Here is a 20,953-nt window from a genome sequence, read left to right on the forward strand (position 1 = left end):
TTGTACTCTTTGCACTTAAACCTCAAGAAAATTAGGGGAAGAGATGCATGGCATGCACATATTCCCTATGACAAGTTGTTTCAAAGAGAGCTAAACAACATCCTGCATACTTTTTAAAAGAATGGGAGAAGAAAACAGGTTATCCGTAAATTAATTTTATCTTCAAAACAGTGGTTCTTTCCTGGCTTTGGAAAGAGCTAAGAGAATTTGGAAAGAAGGGATGTAAATAGGGAAGAAAAGGTAAGGACAAGCTTCCTTCTCCAGCTCTCAATGTTGCAAAGAGAACATCTCCCCTTCATCTTTAGTCACTTGCCAGACACCTACAAGAAGCTGGAGATTTGCCTACTGGGTTTTATAAATGCAGACAGGAATCCAAAATGCTAAATATACATACACAAAATAGGATAAGGGCATGTATATGCTGTAACCCTCTGTCTCCATAACCTTCCTTGCTTTTCTTCTCTAGTGATTCAAATGTCTTCATTCCAAGGATCCAAGGCCTAATTCTGACATGGCAAAGCTCCCAAATCTTTGTTCAGGCATCTAAGGAGACTGGTAAGCTGTGAGAAAGACCTGAGAAGATCTGCAAAGTACAGATAAGCAAGATTATAAAGATAAAATAAGAGATAGAGGTAGAATTGTTAAGATGGTGATCACTAGGAGCTCAAGGATTCAAAAGCAAACATACCTGTGTGGAAATACATAAAATCTGTCAAAGAAAAAAAAGTAAAATTCCACAGTCAGTAAAGTACTGCAGTCAGCATGTAACATCAAGGATCCATTCCGACCTTTCATTTGCTCACTGATACCTACTTGCCTAGCAAAGACTGAGGTCTCTTACTGGGATGGTGAATATACTAATGCTTAAGTAGGATTCAACAAGCTACCAGACTACCTTGCATGTGAGTTAGCCAGTAACAAATTGCTCTGTACTTCTAAGCTGTGCATATCCAGAATCTGAACAAAGTAACACAAAAAGAAACAGTAACACTCACAAAAATCTTTTAAGGGCTAAGTTCCTCCATTTATTCCTCTTTAACTTTCTGCTTGAGAGGCATTATTGTACAGAACAGCAGTGTGGCTGAAGTAGTGTGCCTCTGCAAGGAGATGGTACAAGAAAAATAGCAATGAAGAGATGTTCTCCTTACGAGTACATAGTGTGAGCATCCTAATGCACATACTAAACAAACGCATCAGCCACAGTTTTCAAGCTAAGGCATTTTACCTCTTTTTAATTAGATGTGAGATCTTGGTAAGCTTTGCTTAATAAAAATAGCATTTATGATGAAGATCCTTCAAATCTCAGCCCTTCAAACCTCTCTGCGTAATGCAGTTTCTCCTTCATTGTCCTTGATTTATATCAAATTCAGAGAAAGATCTAAATATTTTATTATTCACATTAGGTTTTTTCTTTATACAGTTTGCATTTATTGACCCACTAGTACAACAGCACATCCCCAAGCAGAAAGGTAGTGTTTGCTATGCAAAACACACAGTCCATGATTGGCATCTAAGACCAATTGATCTACCCATTACCACTATCTCCCTACCCCCACAAGCTTTACTACAAAGTTATTGATTTAAACGCTGCCGATCGGTTTCCATTTTCTGATTTTGGGCAGGCCAATTAAGAAAGTGAGTAATTGTGATTACACTGCTTCAGGATCAATTACATTTGATGCAAGACAAAGTGCTCCTCTTAGAACAACGTAAAGAAAATGATTATGATCGGGAACACTTTACTGCTGAACATGCTTCTAACAAAAATGCAAAATAACTGACAATGTCTTTTATAAAGATATGTTATCAGAAAATAGAAGAATATCGACACTTTTGTGTGCACAGTGGTTCAACTACATTTTGACAAACTTCTATAAGTCATTCTTCCCTTTGGATAAAAGCTTTTAAAGAAGTATGACAAGTTAAAAAGGCTGCAGCTGAGTTTTCTGAGACATTGCCCCCACAACATCACAGGGCACAATTTCTTCAATGATACTGAGCATCAGTAGGATTTTGAACAATACATGTTCTAACAGTAAAATAGCAAATTTAATGCAAAGTACATTTTACCTATTTTTATACTATTTTCTAAGAACTAGTGTCAAAGACACAAGGCCTTATCAATTAGCAAAGGAACAAAGTAAGCAATTCCTATACTTAATTTAATTTTAAACTTAGCTTCAGCTTTGTCATTGGACTCACATTGTCCAAATCATTAAAATGAATACACCGCTGAGGTCTGAGGCAAATCTATATACAGTGATGTTACTCATAGTCTGGTCGGTGTTCAGGAATATCGATCTGTCTTGTTTGTCTAATAGGAAAATAATAAACAATTACTAGGCAATGTTGGAGAAAGTAATCAGTTTTTATATATCACTAATACAGCAGACCTCCCAAAACATAAAGGTGATGATCTGCATAAAATCAATGCGTTATGCTACATTGCTTATCCTCATCATTACTAAGATTCTTAGCAATAAATGGTGTAAGTTTGGAATCAAATCATTAGTACACTGAAAATATGTATGTGAAACAAAAGTATCTGCTCTATTTAAAAAAGAATGTTCCTGCTTGATAAAGTGAGAATATTTTATTAAAAAAAAAAAAAAACAAAATATATCTTGGGAAAGACAGCCTACCATTTTGAAGCAATTATGAAATTGCATTGCCTAGAAGGGAACTTTCTTTCCCAAACAAACCTAGCATCAGGCAACAGTCCAAAGCTGTTTTCAAATTCCAGCAAACAGCGTACAGACCAGCTACAACAACGTGATGTGCATAAACTACATGCTGCAGACATCTTGCTGGAGGTACTAATATCTTTAAAATGACTAAGCATGAGCGTCAATTGTACAGGAAAAGGTTTGAGGAGTGGGGGGGGATGGGGAGGGAATCAGTAGTAAAACCTCCTTCACCCTAGAACAAGAAATTTTATTTTAGCAGTGATTCTTTTAGAGTCACTTGGATATGTATCTGTTATTAAGATTTTCCCGCTATCTTTAATAACCTGTAAGTTGTACAAGCTGTGCTTAGTAGCAGTACACTAAAATTTCTACAGTACAGAACTTTCTCAAAGGGCTTCCCCTAAACTGGAATGCAGCAATGCGAATGTCTATTCAATATCCTTTTTCGTGCAGAACATAGAAAGTAGTGCTTCTTGCAAAAAAATATGTGAAAAGACATTATTTCAAAATATGTAAAAAAAAAAAAAAAAAGAAAAAAGAATCACACAGATCTATTTAGTGCCTTTGCATAGTTTCAAAGCCTATTCAGGCTTTCCCCTATCAGTTCATTACTGATGTTTGGACACTGCTATTATAAATTTTCCCTGGTTTCAAATGCTAGTTAGTTAATAACAGAGTTGTCACTGGGTGAACAGGTTCCCTGCTAGCTTAGAATGCAACAGGAACTCATACAAAGGAAGATCTTGAAAGTGCCAATAATGAGCATAAAAAGCATAAATCAAGTATATAAGACAAAATCTAGTTGGCCAGCCAGTTACTTTTTTTCATTCTCTGTCTAATAGCTTAAAAGAATCTACAGCATAAGGAATAAGCTTCTTTGGCCAGCAAATTTTGGCCTTGGTTTCACGCAGTCATATTACATAGATCACAAACAGCCATAATAAGCACTCAAGGTAGTAAAATTGCTCACACTATGTGCTTTTTTGATTTGCGATTTCTTACAAGGAAGAACACACACAAAACACTCCAGCAGACTAGTCAGACTTGATTGCTCCCTTCAAGGTGGTGTTATTAAGAAGAATCCCAAGAAGAGGGGGAAAAAGTAAAAATAAAGCTCAGGAACAGAGCAGTAATTCTAAATTGGAAGAGGAGTTCACGCTTCTACTTGGTATCATTTACACCCTGGGAAAAACAGGACCTCCCACACACAACCTGTCAAAGAGTTTTTGAACTTATACACGTGATTTCAAACCTAGATTTGAGCTTACCATCAGATCTGTGTTTTCAGAAGAAAGCGCTAAAAAAATTTGGAAGACTAAAGAAAACTGATAATGCATGTAATAGCAAAACCGATCACTAATTATGTTTTATTTCTCTAAAAACATCTTGGGTATATATCATGTTGTGAACTGTTCAATTTTTAAATATTTAATAAACAGCAAGTCTGCTACTGCCAAGTAAACTTCCAATATACGCTTCTTTTGCCATCCCAAAGCAAAAAATTACCCTCCCTCCCCAAGAACTCACCATAACTGGAAACTGGCCGTCTGAGTAGAATCACAGAAGTCAATACCCATTGAAACGGTAATGGATCCTGCAGGCTCAAGGCACTCTACATGAAAACATTTTGAATAGGTAAAGTACACATGCAAAGCAACAGAAGACACCAGATGAAAACCTCCAAACTTCAAATAATTAGAAAACCTATATTAAAAAGAAACCCTCCATAAAAAAGAGCCAATACTTGCAGCTTTATTTCAAGTAGGTATCACCCAAATGTCACACTTGCATGTTTAAGTGTCTTGGATCCCCCCCCCCCCCCCCCCCCCCCCCCACTGTTAGTGCACATGAAATGTTGCCATTTCAATCTTACAGCCCTGCCATCAATAAAATAATGATTTGTATTAGAAAAGCTAGGAAAATTATTTACAGAAAAAACATATTGAAGTTACATCCTTTTACTTGTGTACAGACCCAGCACTGAGATTTCATTTTCAATAACACCAGTTTGCAAATTTTGTTATAAATAGCAAAACACAACAAATATTAATAAAATTTACATTATTATACACACAGAGTAATAGAAAAAGAGCTGAACTTAAAATATTTCATAATTAGTGTCATCCACTTATTTCTGAATATTCCACTTGCATTAGTTATGGAAGGGAGCAGAAAAATTATGAACCCAAAATGGAAGATAATATTGTGCTTTACAAGTAGTGCAGACTGAGCCACTTCTTAAATTAAGGTATCAAGAGACATATTCATTCTTAGTTTCTTGGCTGTATCACTATACTGTTTCCTCAATGTTGTAAAGACAAAGCTTTGTTTTGGTAGGAAGAAAAACTCTTTACATAAGTCGGAGGTATTAAAAACAAGCATTGGAGCAGAGTTTGACTTCTCAAGATTACGAGAAAGAAAACCTAAAAGCACAGTTAAAAGAGAATAATTCAAATAAAAATGATTGGGCAGGCAGAAAGATGTCTAATTTCCAGTTTATTCATTAATGTATCTGACTGAAGATAAAGGCAGCTGCTCCATGACAAAAGGAAACAAAATTTTACTGTAACAAGATTAAGTTCTGAAAAATATGTAAAACATAGGCGTGATGGAGTTAGGCAAAGACTAAACTAATACTAGGGAATGCACAGAAAACAAAGTATTTCAAGAAAAGAGACTGTGTAAAGCAGTGAAAGATTACATGCTCCAGCTCAAATGCAGACTAAATTTTACCAAAGTCTTTGAGCTTAATGTTTTCAAATAGGGTTTCAAAGGCACCTAGCCAACAAGAAAATACTCTGCGCAGGGACGTAGGTGAAATAGTTTGGCCCACTTCTACTGGCAAAACCAGGACAATTGCCAACAGTAATTACAGTGATGGAGGCAAAACTGGACTTATACTCCAGCAGGAATACCTGTCTACACTGACACTCCTGTTGGTTCCTCTGGGCAAATTATAGGATGTGTTTTCCAAATGCTGGAAAAATAAAAGGTAATAGGAAGAACAGGGCATTTAAACTGATTTCTAGATAAAGTGAAAATGAATACAGAAAATTTGCATTCAAGCAAGAAAAGGAACATTTTTGGAAGGAACTACAGGTGAGGGCCCGATATGCAGGGCAGACCCTCCTCTCAGAGAAGTCTGCTGCCTTCCCGGGGCCCATGTCAAGGACATCGCTAGGAAACTCCCCAGCCTGGTACACTCCTCTGACTGTTATCCACTGCTGCTCCTCCATGCGGGTGGGGATGAAGCAGACACATGTACACGAAAGCGATCAAAAGGGACTTCAGGCTCTTGCGACAGTCACTGAAGGATTCGGGAGTGCAGGTAATATTCTCCTCCCTCCTTCCAGTTGAGGGCAGCAATGTTGGGAGGAACGAGTGGACACAGTCCATAAATGCATGGCTCCGTGGCTGGTGTCAACGCCACAACTTTGGGTTCTTTGACAATGGGATGGCCTACATGGCACCAGGCCTGATGAACCCTGATGGGATTCATCTCTCTCAAATGGGGAAGAGGATCTTTGCCCAGGAACTAGTGGGGCTCATCAACAGAGCTTTAAACTAGGCTCGAAGGGGGAGGGGGATAACATCAGGCTTGCCAGTGACGCGTTGTGGGATGACGTGCCCAGGTTGGAGGGATGGGGTGCTGGTGAGGGCCCTCAGCCTACTGCTCAGAGTCGTGCTGGACACACTACAGCACGCTCGAAGCCTAGAGGAGATGAGCCAGGGGCTCTGGATGCAACAGGAACCAACGGGTAACACTGGGAAGATACATCAAAAGAATCCCAGCCACCCCAGCCAATAAGCCAGCCTCAACGGGGGCACAACTGAAATTCCTCTACACGAATACATGGAGCATGGGGAACAAACAAAAGGAGCTGGAGACGTGAGTGCGCCTGCAAGGCTATGTGACCTTATGGGCATTACAGAGACGTGGTGGGATAGCTCCTATGACTGGAGTGTTGGGATGGAAGGGTACAGGCTCTTTAGGAAGGACAGGCAGGGCAGACGAGGAGGGGGCATCGCCCTCTATGTCAATGATCAGCTGGAGTGCATGAAGCTCCACCTGGGGATGGAGAAGGAGCTGACCGAGAGCCTATGGGGCAGGATTAAAGGGAGGGCTGGGGCAGGAGACATCATAGTGGGCGTCTGCTACAGGCCACCTGATCAGGGGGACCGAGCAGATGAAGCCCTCTATAGACAGATAGGAGCAGCCTCACGCTCACAAGCCCTGGTCCTTATGGGGGACTTCAACTACCCTGACATCTGCTGGAGGGACAATGCAGCTGAGCGCAAGCAATCCAGGAAGTTCCTGGAATGTGTCGATGACAACTTCCTCTTCCAAGTGATAGAGGAGCCCCTGAGGAGAGGTGCCATGCTGGACCTTATTCTCACCAATAAGGAGGGGCTGGCGGGGGATGTGAAGCTCAAGGGCAGCCTTGGCTGCAGTGACCACGAAATGGTGGAATTCAGGATCCTCAGGGCAGCGAGGAGAGCGTGCAGCAAGCTCACTACCCTGGACTTCAGGAGGGCAGACTTTGGCCTCTTCAGGGGTCTGCTTGGTAGAATACCATGGGACAAAGCCCTGGAAGGAAGAGGGGCCCAAGACAGCTGGCTAATATTCAAGGGTCACCTCCTCCAAGCTCAGGAGCGATGCGTCCCAGCAAAGGGGAAGTCAAGCAAAACCACCAAGAGGCCCCTGTGGATGAACAAGGAGCTCCTGGGCAAAGTCAAACAAAAAAAGGAAGCCTACAGAGGGTGGAAGCAAGGGCAGGTAGCCTGGGAAGAACACAGAGAAACTGTGCGAGCAGCCAGGGATCAGGTTAGGAAAGCCAAAGCCCTGATAGAAATTAGTCTGGCCAGGGATGTCAAGGACAACAAGAAAAGCTTCTATAGGTATGCTAGTGAGAAAAGGAGGACGAGGGCAAATGCGGGTCCCCTCCAGAATGAAACGGGCGACCTGGTTACCCAGGATATGGAGAAGGCTGAGGTACTCAATGACTTCTTTGCCTCAGTCTTCACTGGCAAATGCTTGAGCCACACTGCCCAGGTCACAGAAGGCAAAGGCAGGGACTGGGAGAATGCAGAACCGCCCACTGTAGGAGAAGATCAGGTTCAAGAATATCTAAGGAACCTGAAGGTGCACAAGTCTGTGGGGCCTGGTGAGATGCATCCGCGGGTCTTGAGGGAACTGGCAGATGAAGTGGCCAGGCCACTTGCCATCATATTGAGAAGTCCTGGCAGTCTAGTGAAGTTCCCACTGACTGGAAAAGGGGAAATATAACCCCTATTTTTAAGAAGGGAAAAAAGGAAGACCCAGGGAACTACAGGCCGGTCAGTCTCACCTCTGTGCCTGGCAGGATTACGGAGCGGATCCTCCCGGAGACTATGCTCAGGCACATGGAAGATAAGGAGGTGACTGGTGACAGCCAACACGGCTTCACTAAGGGCAAATTGTGCCTGACAAACTTTGTGGCCTTCTATGATGGGGTGACAGCATTGGTGGATAAGGGAAGGGCAGCTGACATCATCTACCTGGACTTGTGCAAGGCCTTTGACACTGTCCCGCACAACATCCTCGTCTCTAAATTGGAGAGACATGGATTCGATGGATGGACCACTTGGTGGATAAGGAATTGGCTGGATGGTCGCACTCAAAGAGGTATTGTCAACAGCTCAATGTCCAAGTGGAGAACAGTGATGAGTGGTGTTCCTCAGGAGTTGGTACTGGGACCAGCACTGTTTAACATCTTTGTCGGCGACATGGACAGTGGGATCGAGTGCACCCTCAGCAAGTTTGCCAACGACACCAAGCTGCGCGGTGTGGTTGACACGCTGGAGGGAAGGGATGCCATCCAGAGGGACCTTGACAGGCTGGAGAGGTGGGCCTGTGTGAACCACATGAAGTTCCACAAGGCCAAGTGCAAGGTCCTGCATGTGGGTCGGCGCAATCCCAAGCACAGCTATAGGCTGGGCGAGGAATGGATTGAGAGCAGCCCTGAGGAGAAGGACTTGGGGGTATTGATTGATGAGAAGCTCAACATGAGCTGGCAGTGTGTGCTCACAGCCCAGAAAGCCAACCGTGTCCTGGGCTGCATCAAAAGAGGTGTGACCAGCAGGTCGAGGGAGGTGATCCTGCCCCTCTACTCTGCTCTTGTGAGACCCCACCTGGAGTACTGTGTTCAGCTCTGGGGGCCCCAGGACAGGAGAGACATCGAGCTGTTGGAGCAAGTCCAGAGGAGGCCACAAAGCTGATCAGAGGGCTGGAGCACCTCTCCTATGAGGACAGGCTGAGAGACTTGGGGTTGTTCAGCGTGGAGAAAAGGCGGCTCCGGGGAGACCTTAGCGCAGCCTTCCAGTACCTGAAGGGGGCCTACAGGAAAGCTGGTGAGGGACTGTTTATCAGGGAGTGTAGTGACAGGACAAGGGGTAATGGGTTTAAGCGGAAGGAGAGTCAATTTAGATTAGATGTTAGAAAGAAATTCTTCCCTGTGAGGGTGGTGAGGCACTGGAACAGGTTGCCCAGAGAGGTTGTGGCTGCCCCATCCCTGGAAGTGTTCAAGGCCAGGTTGGATGAGGCTTTGGGCAGTGTGGTCTAGTGGAGGGTGTCCCTGCCCACAGCAGGGGGGTTGGATCTAGATGATCTTTAAATCCCTTCCAACCCAAACCATTCTATGATTCTATGATATAGAGGTTATTTTCTGCAGAAGAAATCAACAGCTTCACGGGACAGATACCACAATAATGTCTTTTTTGGGGAAATAAATACTTTAAAGGGTAGGATTGTGTTGTGGAACTCAAGAAACCTGAACTGGATAACTTATTAATTCCAGATTGTTTCATTTTTTTTACGTGAGAGAAGTGAATGCTACTGTTCACTGACTTACAGTATCTCCAGATCTGACTTACAGTATTACTAGTTTTCTGTTTGTATACTTTTGTGACTTTATTTCTTTGAATGTTTCAAGGGAGGTATATAAAATCAGGTTGATAGTAAAAATTAACTTGAAATCAGAACTCTGCGGTGGACAACTTATCTTGAGGAATAAACACTAAACAGTTCACTTTACACAAAAATGAATATCTTTGCTAAAAGTAACTGTCTTGATTTAGTATGTACCATTATCAAAGTGCAAATGGTTCCAAAATTTTAACTCTAAAATAAACATTTTGTAGCTATTTGGTGTAAATCTGTATGGCCTTTCAAATGTTAAAAAATAAGTATTTTAATAGCTTACAGCAATGTAATAACAAACATCTTTATAACTACTGAAATCTTTACTTCACTGTTGTGCTTTAAGAACTTGTTTCTGTATTCTTCTAACGTGACATGGATTCACATAGTAATGTGGATGGGACTAAGTCTGTAAGAGAATTAAAGTTTGTGGGGAGACAGAAAAAAATTATTATATCAACTGGAATTGATAACAATATAATTGATATTTGAACAAGCAGGTAAGCTTTCAGGCATGGAAGTTCTGATCTAAGAAGTTATTTTCAAAGTCAAATACAAATAGGGTAAAGCTGAATTAAATTTTTGTTAAAATCAGATTATCTAAGAAAAGATAGTTGCATGAAGTTCTGTGTGTATACATACATACATACCTATATGTGTGTATACATACATACATACAAGTATACATATGACTATGCAAAACCACCTTCCTATATTTGAAATTTTGCAAATGATTAAGATTCTGTATTTTTGAAGATAGAATATGATTACCTATTGGATTAAAGTCATGCATCCTCATGCCTGGAGGTAATTTCTTCTCCCCAATGTGAATATTCTCTATCTTCTGATCAGTTGTATTTGTTACTGTGACTTGAACAGATACCATATGATCACCAAAAATGCCTGGCTGTCTTGAGAAGTGATAATGAGCTGCTAATCCTTTTCCACTCATTCGATGAAGCAGTTCATGTGTTTTTGTTGGCACAGAGACTTGGGTAGTGACCTGTTAAGTACAAAACAACAGTTGGTGAATGGTGGAAAAGGGAAGACCAGGTAAAACAACAATTAAACATTGCACTTTCTACTGAGCTAGAGTGCCTCCTTTCTAGTCAGAATGTTAGTGTACTAGGAACATGTAAAGACATATTCAAATCCATAAACAAATCGCAGTAATGGATATCAGATAACAGCCTAAAAATAACATTTCTGGTGCTGGGAAATAGCATCTTTAACTTTGTTTTATTTGCCTCACTTTCCATTATAAATCTGTTTTCAATATTTTAACTCTACAGTTATCCATTAAATTATCAGGGTTTTTTTAAGAGTTACAGTTACAATAATTATGTTGTTTCCAACATGAAGTCTCTCTCCATTCTATGCATCAGAACTCAAGGGTGACCCCAAGACCACTGCGTACTGTGAAATTATAGGGAGAGATTGTCTTCTCCTTACAATAATTATGTTGTTTCCAACATGAAGTCTCTCTCCATTCTATGCATCAGAACTCAAGGGTGACCCCAAGACCACTGCGTACTGTGAAATTATAGGGAGAGATTGTCTTCTCCTTCTCTTATTAAAACCACAAAAAATGTTGCCTAACAATTGCACCAGTCAAATACTGAAAACACGGTTGTATAGAGCAGAAGGATGTTGCCACTTTTTCAATAGTGTTGCTGCCACATACAATAAGAGAATTCCCAAGGACGTTTGGGTCCATTCTATCCTGAAGAAGTAGCACGAATAAAAGACATTCAGCGTGCAAATTCCCAGAAGATACTGCTCATAAGGAAATCTGTAATCATAAGCTCAAAAGTGCAAAAGTAAGGTACATGCAGAAAACTGCAGAAAAGTGAATTAAATTTTAAGGAAAGGCTAGGAAATTACATGAAAAGTAACACATAGAGAACACAAGGTTGAACAAGCCAAATGCTCAGCACAAAAATCTCATTTGTCTGATCAATGCACTATGAACTACTGAACTTTATAGTATATCTGTTAGATACATCTGTTTATCTGTTTCTACTGATCAGTGTCCATCTTATCTTGCCCTACCCATAGCCTTGAATGTGTTACTAAGTGAAAGAGACAACTGCAGACAGCAGGACGTTCACGACTCAAAGGAGCTAAGCAAGGAGAACAGGCTTTTATCTTGCTTTCCTACAAAACTCTCACCGGTGCCTACATTTTCCTGACCGCCACATTTAACATGGAGGGGTTGATCTGAAGACTTAGTGAACAGTTCCAGTGATATGAGAAGCTGGTAAGAGCTGGGATTAAACCCACAAGGTGTTACAGAAATGGGAGAGTGTCTGGAAAACATAAGGCTGTAAAGAATCCTGTTGAAAAACTTCATAAGTTAGCAAGCACATAACAAATTTTTCATCTCTGAGCACCAGTTTCTGAACTGGAAAGTCAGAGTAGTAATAGTCATCACCTCAAATGAGTATCTGAAAAGATCAAGTAACGAATGTTTAGAAGTGTGAGTCCTACATTGATGAAAGCTGAAGAAAACTACATGAGGAACCGAGTAAGTTTGTATTCAGAGGTGGCTTTGGAAGATGCATTAAATATCACACACGATACCAAATGAAGAACAAATAATGAAGGAAAAAGCCAGAAAGGCTTCCCATTCCCTCAAAACTCAACCACTATGTGACTGTAATTAAAAGAACACATACAGGATGTGATCAAGCAAACACCTCTGCAAAACTTTCCACATCAGATTTCACCTTCAACTTTTTACCTAGTGTTTCTTTCCCTAATACACAAAAACTCTGGTATCAGTATTTTTAGAAACAAATTAATGATCTACCAGTAACCTTCAGTGTGAAGACTAAAGGCAGTTTCAGAATACATCCAGACTGAGGAAGGTCCACATGCCCAACTTCGAATCTGTACAATCTATTACTACTTTTATAGTAAATTGGTGAAGTTCAGACATTTTCCTCCCCTTAAAAAGATAATGTAATGTTCTCAGGGACAACATTTTTAGTTTTCCTGTATGATCAGAAGAAAATACAGCTGTTTACAATAGAACACATAGCCAAATATTTAAATTTCTATCTCTCTCCAAATAATAGTACCACTTGATGAATACAGGCACCATATTTTTAAACAGGTTAATTTTTTCAGTCCAATTGCTGATCTCTGACAAGCATGAAAATATCTAATACTTTTGTCCAAGAACACAATTCAGTGCAATTTTACAAAACCCATAATGATCAGGTATCTTTTTACTCCAATGCCATTTTACGTACATAAATATATGATAAGATTAGGGTTACTTTTATGTAGCTTATCATTAGATTATATTTATAAAATAATTACACCTGTGACATCAGATGAAGACAAAGGAAATCAATGGGAAAAGCACAAATTGTATGGACCTTCACAGTTCCTCAAAATTCAAAACATCTTTGAATATTAAAGCCAAACTTTAATAGATTAATAATCTGTTTGGATTTCTAGAAATAATTGACAAGGTCAAACTCTCAAAAAACAAGTCAGTTGTCAGGAAATAAGAAAGGAAGAAAATAAGTATCTTATTAGTACACAGAAAGAGACAATACCAGTAAGAGATTATTAACAGAGTCACACTAGCACCTGTTACTTAAACCACTGATGAAATAATGATTAGAATTTAAGTTTTAAGATGTAATTAGGATCTTATTTTTATATTTAAGCTTAGCCTTTAATGTTTAACATTTAATTCAATTTGAGCTGAACACGCATAATAGAAAAGTTATTTCATGAAATGGTTCAACCATTTTTCATTATCAAGCTTAGGAAATATGTTTTATTCATGTTAAAACAAGTATTTTGAAGTACACTAGCTACTCTGTGTTAACATATAGCTGGTTTTATTAATACTATTTATTATTAGGAATGAAAACATAAGAAGTTAGTAGTCAGAAGTGCAAAATGTAGATACATATGCATACTTACACAGTGAAACCACCTCACTATACTTACTGACTCAAATTTTACTTAAACCTTCCTGAGATTTTTAGAGATTTTAATCCATGCCCCTTTCAGCATTCCTTCTCATGTTTCAGTCATCATTTCCCTCATGAGCCCATTCACTTTTATTTTCAATATACTATACAGAGCAATAGACATGCAAAGGACAGCCAGAATAATGACATTATGTTTTAACCATCTTCCTTCCTGTAGAACATTAATTTTGAGTTGCATTTAAAGTGGTAGTACTAGAAATAAATAAAATGTATATATGCTGAACAAAGGAATTTAGTTCTGGAGAATTCTCCAGAGCCCTCTACTTGCTAGCAAGGGTTTTGAGCTGGCAAAAGTTGGTGTAACAGTAATGCAGTCTATTTAACAGTTGCATCAGTGTGGGAAACAGAGTTTTCTGTTTTAATTCTACAATTTTTAATGCATACAACTACAATACTTAAAGAAAACCATAGGGCAGATATCTGCAATCACTCTGGGGTTAAAATAATCCTCCAAAGAGTTAATAGAACAAGAAGCATCTAGTAACCAGGAGATAATCCCCTACAAATCTTACACAGCATATGTTTAAATAATAGAAGTCGTTTGTGTACCTTTGGATGGTTTACGAAAATAACCAATCAATTCTGCAGACACAACATTATTTCTAAAGGAAATCTATGTGACTCATGATGCCTGCAGATACACAGAGACAAACCACACATATTTTATCAGTTTATTACAGTAAGCAAATAAGCGTGGAATGAGAGTGCACATAACTGTCTACTTAACGCTTACTGAAACATTTATAAGAGCTGTTATCTCCCTAATAACAGACAGACAGTGTGCAATTTTAGAGAGGAGAAAAGCTTCATATTTTTTAACACTTCACTAAAAAGTAACTGAAGAGTGTAAAATGAAAAATACTCTGTGCAGTTAGCTGGTAATGGACCATATTATCAACTCAAGTTAGATTTATAGGATACAAACTAGTCACTAATAGTTATTTTATGACATAGCGTGTCTGCTTTTTTTGGGTGAAGATTATTAAGATTAAACTTGCAAAAGTTTTTTTTTTTTTTTAATATAGCTGTTTAAAATGACAGAAATAAAAAAAATTAAAATACAGACTATCCTCCCACCCCATTTTGACTGAAAACCACCATAAATTACAAGTCAGCATCAGGACTCCATGGTGATATCATACGGGAACATTGTACTGGTACGAGTCAGACTGGCCCCCATGCTAACTGTACATGTTGAAAGATCACCCTAAAAGAAGCTGCAAATATTTTAAAATTATTTCTTGTATAAGAATAAGAAGGGCAACATTAGGATTTTGCCTTAAAAGTCCCCCACTCATTAGCCATACAAAGGGAAAAGTGTAACATCACTGACAAGTTTTGGCTTGCTTTATCAGAACAGAGCTGACTAGTTACAAGCCACTGAATACTCTGCACATGAATATGCTTCTTTTTGCCAGCTCAGTAAGTCCCTAATAACTAAGTTTAAGTTAATACAAAAAACCATTTTCCATAATTATTTAAAATAAAAAGCACTATGAGGTTTATCAAACCTACTACAGAAAACAGTTGGACAGACAGTATGAGGTATTATAATGATTATTATCATCATTATTTATTATTGAGAACAAAATTGTCTCTGTTGTTAATAATAGTAATAGCAATAGCAATAATAATAGTAATAATGTCATTATAATTATCATTATTTATTACTGAGCACAAAATTTTCTCTGTTGTCTTTTTTCTTTTGTATTTGTTCCTTAGCTTAATAACGCTGTAATAATAAACATAGATTTTTTGGTCCTGATTCAGAAATGTATATAAGTTTGGATAAAACATATATTAGTGGAAAAAATATTTGCTTCTAAGAATGATGATAATTATAGTTCTATTCCTCTAAATTACATTCTGTTAAAGCGGTGGACTGAATCATTTAATCTAAGCAGCCCTTCTAGTGCCCTCCTATCGGCAATATCCATGACATAATCCAGGAATGACCTACTCAGCTGTGAGAGCTATATCCTCTCTTACACTCACTGTAAGGCTATGCTCCAGTAACTCCGCAACAGCGAAGAGGAGAAGCCACATTTACATGATCTTTCAACTGAAGCTATGAGAGTAACTTAACTATAATTTTATAGTATTAGGAGAAAGATGGAAAACCTGGCAAACAAAGGAAAGACAACTACTGGCAGGCAAGAGTATATTCACGATGTTTTGCTCTGTTACCAATCACATATTACTCATAATCATAAGGTAATGTTTCCTTATACAGTTCTCACCAAATTAAAGAATTAATAATTCATAAAAAGACGTAATAAAAAGCAAACAAAGAACTGCAGAAAGAATGTCAACATCCTACTCTGTGTTATTTCAAGAGGCTGTAGCAAATCCCAGTATTAGAGCATACTTAAATCACGTTAATATGGATTGCCAAACTAAGGACAGCATTCCTCTGATAGGGGGTGGAGAAACCAAAGCAGCAAGCAAGCTCCTATTTTCTACAGTCTAGAAAAGCAACAGGATACCATGATTCAATTTGGGGTAATTTTTCTAGACATACAGACACTTGAGGACATCATGCCAAATTCCGGAAAATACTTAAAATATCTTTCCACCAAAGGCACATTTAACTGCTCTACATCTACTAAACACCTTCTAAAAGCCATGTCTGCTAGCAAGTCCTTCAATTTCTAATACATCCCAACTCTGTTCTTTTTTGCATCGTCACCAACTTTTAGGCTCTACACTTCCCTAAATGATTACTATGTCAATGAGGCTAATTGAAAATTAGCATATTAATACTCATATCTTTAAACCAGTATTGGTTTCAGACATTAGACAGAGAGTTCCAAATATTCTTACTGAATTTCAACATTGATTTTGACTTCCTTTGCAAGTTTTTAGAGACAAAAGTATTGTTCTATCAAAAAAACCCCAAATAACTCCCACTGATTTTTAAATCATATGGAGACAAATCTCAAACAAAAGAGCACTTTTATTTTACTGCCCATAGTCTGCCTCTGTAAGGCTGCCAAAATTAATCCTTTTCTCTGCTTTTTCTTTAATATTTGTATGGTCTCAAACAGGTATAAAATCATCCTTTCAAAGTGCATTCAAGAAAATCTTTGAATCTAGAGATGATCAAAAACTTCGGTAATATTAAATTATCCCTTTTCTAATATTTTTATATCCCTTTAGATTTTTCTTTGGTTCTCTTAAAATATAACCAACTAGACAGATTTCCAGTAACTCTATATCAATAAAAAGTATTGCTCTTAGAGCATGAAAATGACCACATGATGTAAAGGAACCACATTTAGGCCTTAACCTAGAGTTCATGAGCAGCGGCAAACTCTGTTAATCCCATACCAGATTAATCAAGCACTTTTAAAACTGAGCGTGCGCTTGTTTTGTATTTTATGTGTAACTGGGGGCCAGTGAGACAGATTGCATTTTGCACGTATAACAGAGCTTAAAGCTTTATATTACAACACCACATGGTTTTATTTGAGATTTGGCATCTTTGCCTTTTCCTTCTGCTGAGCATAATGAATTACATGAACAATCCAACGAAAATAGTGAAATCTTTAAAAAAGCCACAGAAGAAAGAATTTCAGTATCAACAAAATGGGAATATTCTCTTGCTTAAGTCAGGGTTATTATACAAACATGAAGGAAAGGGCTGAGCTTAGTGTCATAATTATGGGCCACAAAGCTTGGTGTAAATTCAGAAGTGCATAGCCTTTCCCATACGGTACTCTGGGATCACCAGTGGATTATGAAAAGGGCTTAAACAGACACTGAAGGAGAATTTTCTTTTAACTGCCTTTGCAGAAAATTCCTTCACTCAAGGGCTTAAACTGTATCCCAATCCAGGTTTCAACTTCTAAAATAATGGTGACCAAATCAAATGGTGAAATTCCTATCTGTGCATGGGAAACCTCAAGATTTACTCAAGGTTTGTCCTATGTATGCTTCTACAAAGCGAAAAGCAGACACTCTGGTGGCTGATGCATGTGTGTGACTGTCATCAAGCAACAAGGTATTTTAAACTCCTTTACAATAGTCATTAGGTGTTTCAAGGAAAAGGCATTCTCCCAATATATAAACAAGTAATTTACTTCAATTTAGCCATTCAACCCTTCCACTGACCACCTAACTGGAAAGTCTGAGGATTACCTGAAGTAGTTTAAGAGTTAGAAAAATAAGAGTAAGGTGGCAGCTTCACCTTGTGTCCTAATTATGAGTTTGAAATAGCGGATGTTGCTGAGACAGATTAACACAGATTTTGACATCAAGTCTAAATGACTCAAAGAAGTTCCTACAAAGGGTTTCTAATATATTATTTCGATTTTGGCAAACAGCCACTATTCTAGATACCTCTAAAGTAAAAACATACTAAACCTTACTGGCTATGATATATATTTTTACAGTTAGGGTTATACTATAACAACTCCTGCATATTGGTTTCTTCCAACAGAAGCACCTGGTTCAAACTGTCCCTCAGAGAAGGACCTCTCATGTCAGGATAAGTGTGTAATGAAGTTGAAACATTTACGACACAGTATTACCTACAAGCCAAAGTGAACTCAGCCTATAACACACTATATTTGAAATCTAGCACAGACATTTACAAATGCTAAAATGTAAACTACATCTTTGCTGGCTTAATACAACTCTATTTGAATTTTGGTCACTATATTTTTGTTGAAGAATGCAACACTTTAATTTGGGTTCTATCAGGATGATCTTAATGCACAGTAACTGACTTGCAAGGACAAAAATCCGAAGCCAGCACTGAACCCACTGCATATATACATCTAGCACTTCCTCAGTGTAGGTGTAGAATCTCTGCATGTACTGGAATACATCTCTCATACATGATATTGATGTGCCAGTTTTTCCCAAGTTTTCTTTCATTTTACACATAATGTTTTAACCTGAAAAATCCATATTCCTTAGTTTGCAGAAATTACAGTTGACCTGAGACCATTGCTAAAATACAGCTTTTCCATATTTTATTTTCCTTAAGCTTCACTTTTTGGTTTTAAAAAGAAAGAAAGAAAAAAAATAATCTGATACAGTTCATAGTCTGTTAGGAGAGGCTTATTTATAACCAGTTACCTTCAGTTTCTTTGTTTAAATTCAAAGGCATGCTTTTTTTCTTTTTTGACTCAGAAACAAAATTCATGGCATCAAACAACTTATTCAGCCTCCACGAGGACACTTCTTTTCACACTCATTAAGAAGAAATGCCACTCAATCCCATCCACACACAGCTTGGAGTATATGTAAGCAACAACATGCACAGCATACTGCAAACAAAAAACCTCACCCTGTGGCCATCTCTAATAAAGGCTCTACTGTACAGACACATATCCTGAATGTGCACACTGCTTTATACAGTGGTTGTGGCCACAGTTAAGTCCCTCAGTTGATGACTGAAGGCAAATTAGGTAGGTACTTTTTTCTCATCTACTTTTGAAATTAGCTTGGTACTAACCAATACAGAGTATTTCTGCTACTATTGTCTAAATCCTCCAAAGATTGTTAGTCAACTGAGCACAAACGTAGCAGCACAAAGACTTTGATAATGACCATTTATTAAAACTTATTCCATTTCAAAGCAACTTTTAATATATAAATGTAGTTAACAATAGCTGAAATTTATGATTTATGTAGTAAGCATATGTTCTAATGCTGCTGGTGTTACAAAGCTCCTTGAGCAGAAATGGTAGAATGATTTTTGTACATTTTTCATAAAAAACATTCCAAACTAGTAATAGTAAAAATTTGTACACGAACCTTTTACAGCCATGAATTCCTAAACACCACTATACAATTAGAAGATCTATTTCACAGCTCCTACAAATGTACCTTTCCCTCAATTCTTATAGAATCATAGGATCACAGGATATCCTGAGTTGGAAGGGACCCATAAGGATCATCGAGTCCAACTCGTGGCTCCACACAGGACCAGCTGAATCAGAGCATATGACTGACAGCGTTGCCCAGACGCTTCTTGAACTCAGTCAAGCTCGCTGCTGTGGCCACTTCCCTGGGGAGCCTGTTCGAGTGCCCGACCACCCTCTCAGTGAAGAATTTCCTGATATCCAACCTAATCCCAAGCAACCCCAAGCACAACTATAGGCTGGGCAAGGAATGGATTGAAAGCAGCCCTAAGGAGAAGGACTTGGGGGTGTTGATTGATGAGAAGCTCAACATGAGCAGGGAGTGTGTGCTCACAGCCCAGAAAGCCAACCCTGCCCTGGGCTGCATCAAAAGAGGTGTGACCAGCAGGTCGAGGGAGGTGATCCTGCCCCTCTACTCCGCTCTTGTGAGACCCCACCTGGAGTACTGTGTTCAGCTCTGGGGGCCCCAGGACAGGAGAGACATCGAGCTGTTGGAGCAAGTCCAGAGGAGGCCACAAAGCTGATCAGAGGGCTGGAGCACCTCTCCTATGAGGACAGGCTGAGAGACTTGGGGTTGTTCAGTGTGGAGAAAAGGCGGCTCCGGGGAGACCTTAGCGCAGCCTTCCAGTACCTGAAGGGGGCCTACAGGAAAGCTGGTGAGGGACTGTTTATCAGGGAGTGTAGTGACAGGACAAGGGGTAATGGGTTCAAGCTAAAGGAGAGTCAATTTAGATTAGATGTTAGAAAGAAATTCTTCCCTGTGAGGGTGGTGAGGCACTGGAACAGGTTGCCCAGAGAGGTTGTGGCTGCCCCATCCCTGGAAGTGTTCAAGGCCAGGTTGGATGAGGCTTTGGGCAGTGTGGTCTAGTGGAGGGTGTCCCTGCCCACAGCAGGGCGGTTGGATCTAGATGATCTTTAAGGTCCCTTCCAACCCAAACCATTCTATGATTCTATGATATGATTCTAAACCTCCCCCATCACAGTTTCTCCTCCCTCGGGTTCTATCGCTGGTCACCAGAGGGAGGAGATCAGCGCCTGCCCCTTCGCTCCCCCTCATGAGGAAGCTGTAGGCCATGATGAGGTCTCCCCTCAGTCTCCTCTTCTCTAGGCTGAACAAACCAAGGGACTTCAGCCTCTCCTCATACATCTTCCCCTCTAGACCCTTCACCATCTTTGTTGCCCTCCTTTGGACACTTTCCAATAGTTTTATGTCCTTTTTGTATTGTGGCGCCCAAAACTGCACACAGTACTCGAGGTGAGGCCGCACCAGCGCAGTGTGGAGTGGGACAATCACTCCCCTGGACCGGCTAGCAAAGCCATGCTTGATGCACCCCAGGATACGGTTGGCCTTCCTGGCAGCCTGGGCACATTGTTGACTCATGTTCAACTATGGCATCTTCGAATCAAGAACACAGATGC

At 39.4% G+C, this 20,953-nt stretch overlaps 1 protein-coding gene across 2 annotated transcripts in view; it reads right to left on the reverse strand.

The window, feature by feature from the left end:
* AP3B1 (adaptor related protein complex 3 subunit beta 1) overlaps positions 1–20,953 on the reverse strand; it is a 171,415-nt gene that overhangs the window by 24,391 nt on the left and 126,071 nt on the right. For both annotated transcript variants that reach the window (XM_075740554.1, XM_075740553.1), the window contains exons 23-24: positions 10,417–10,648; positions 4,215–4,299 (exon numbers count right to left, since the gene is read on the reverse strand). In XM_075740554.1, coding sequence (XP_075596669.1) covers positions 4,215–4,299; positions 10,417–10,648 — 317 coding nt within the window. The remainder of the gene's footprint in view (positions 1–4,214; positions 4,300–10,416; positions 10,649–20,953) is intronic.

Source organism: Balearica regulorum, chromosome Z (assembly GCF_011004875.1).
Source record: "Balearica regulorum gibbericeps isolate bBalReg1 chromosome Z, bBalReg1.pri, whole genome shotgun sequence".
Classification (NCBI taxonomy): Eukaryota; Metazoa; Chordata; class Aves; order Gruiformes; family Gruidae; genus Balearica; species Balearica regulorum.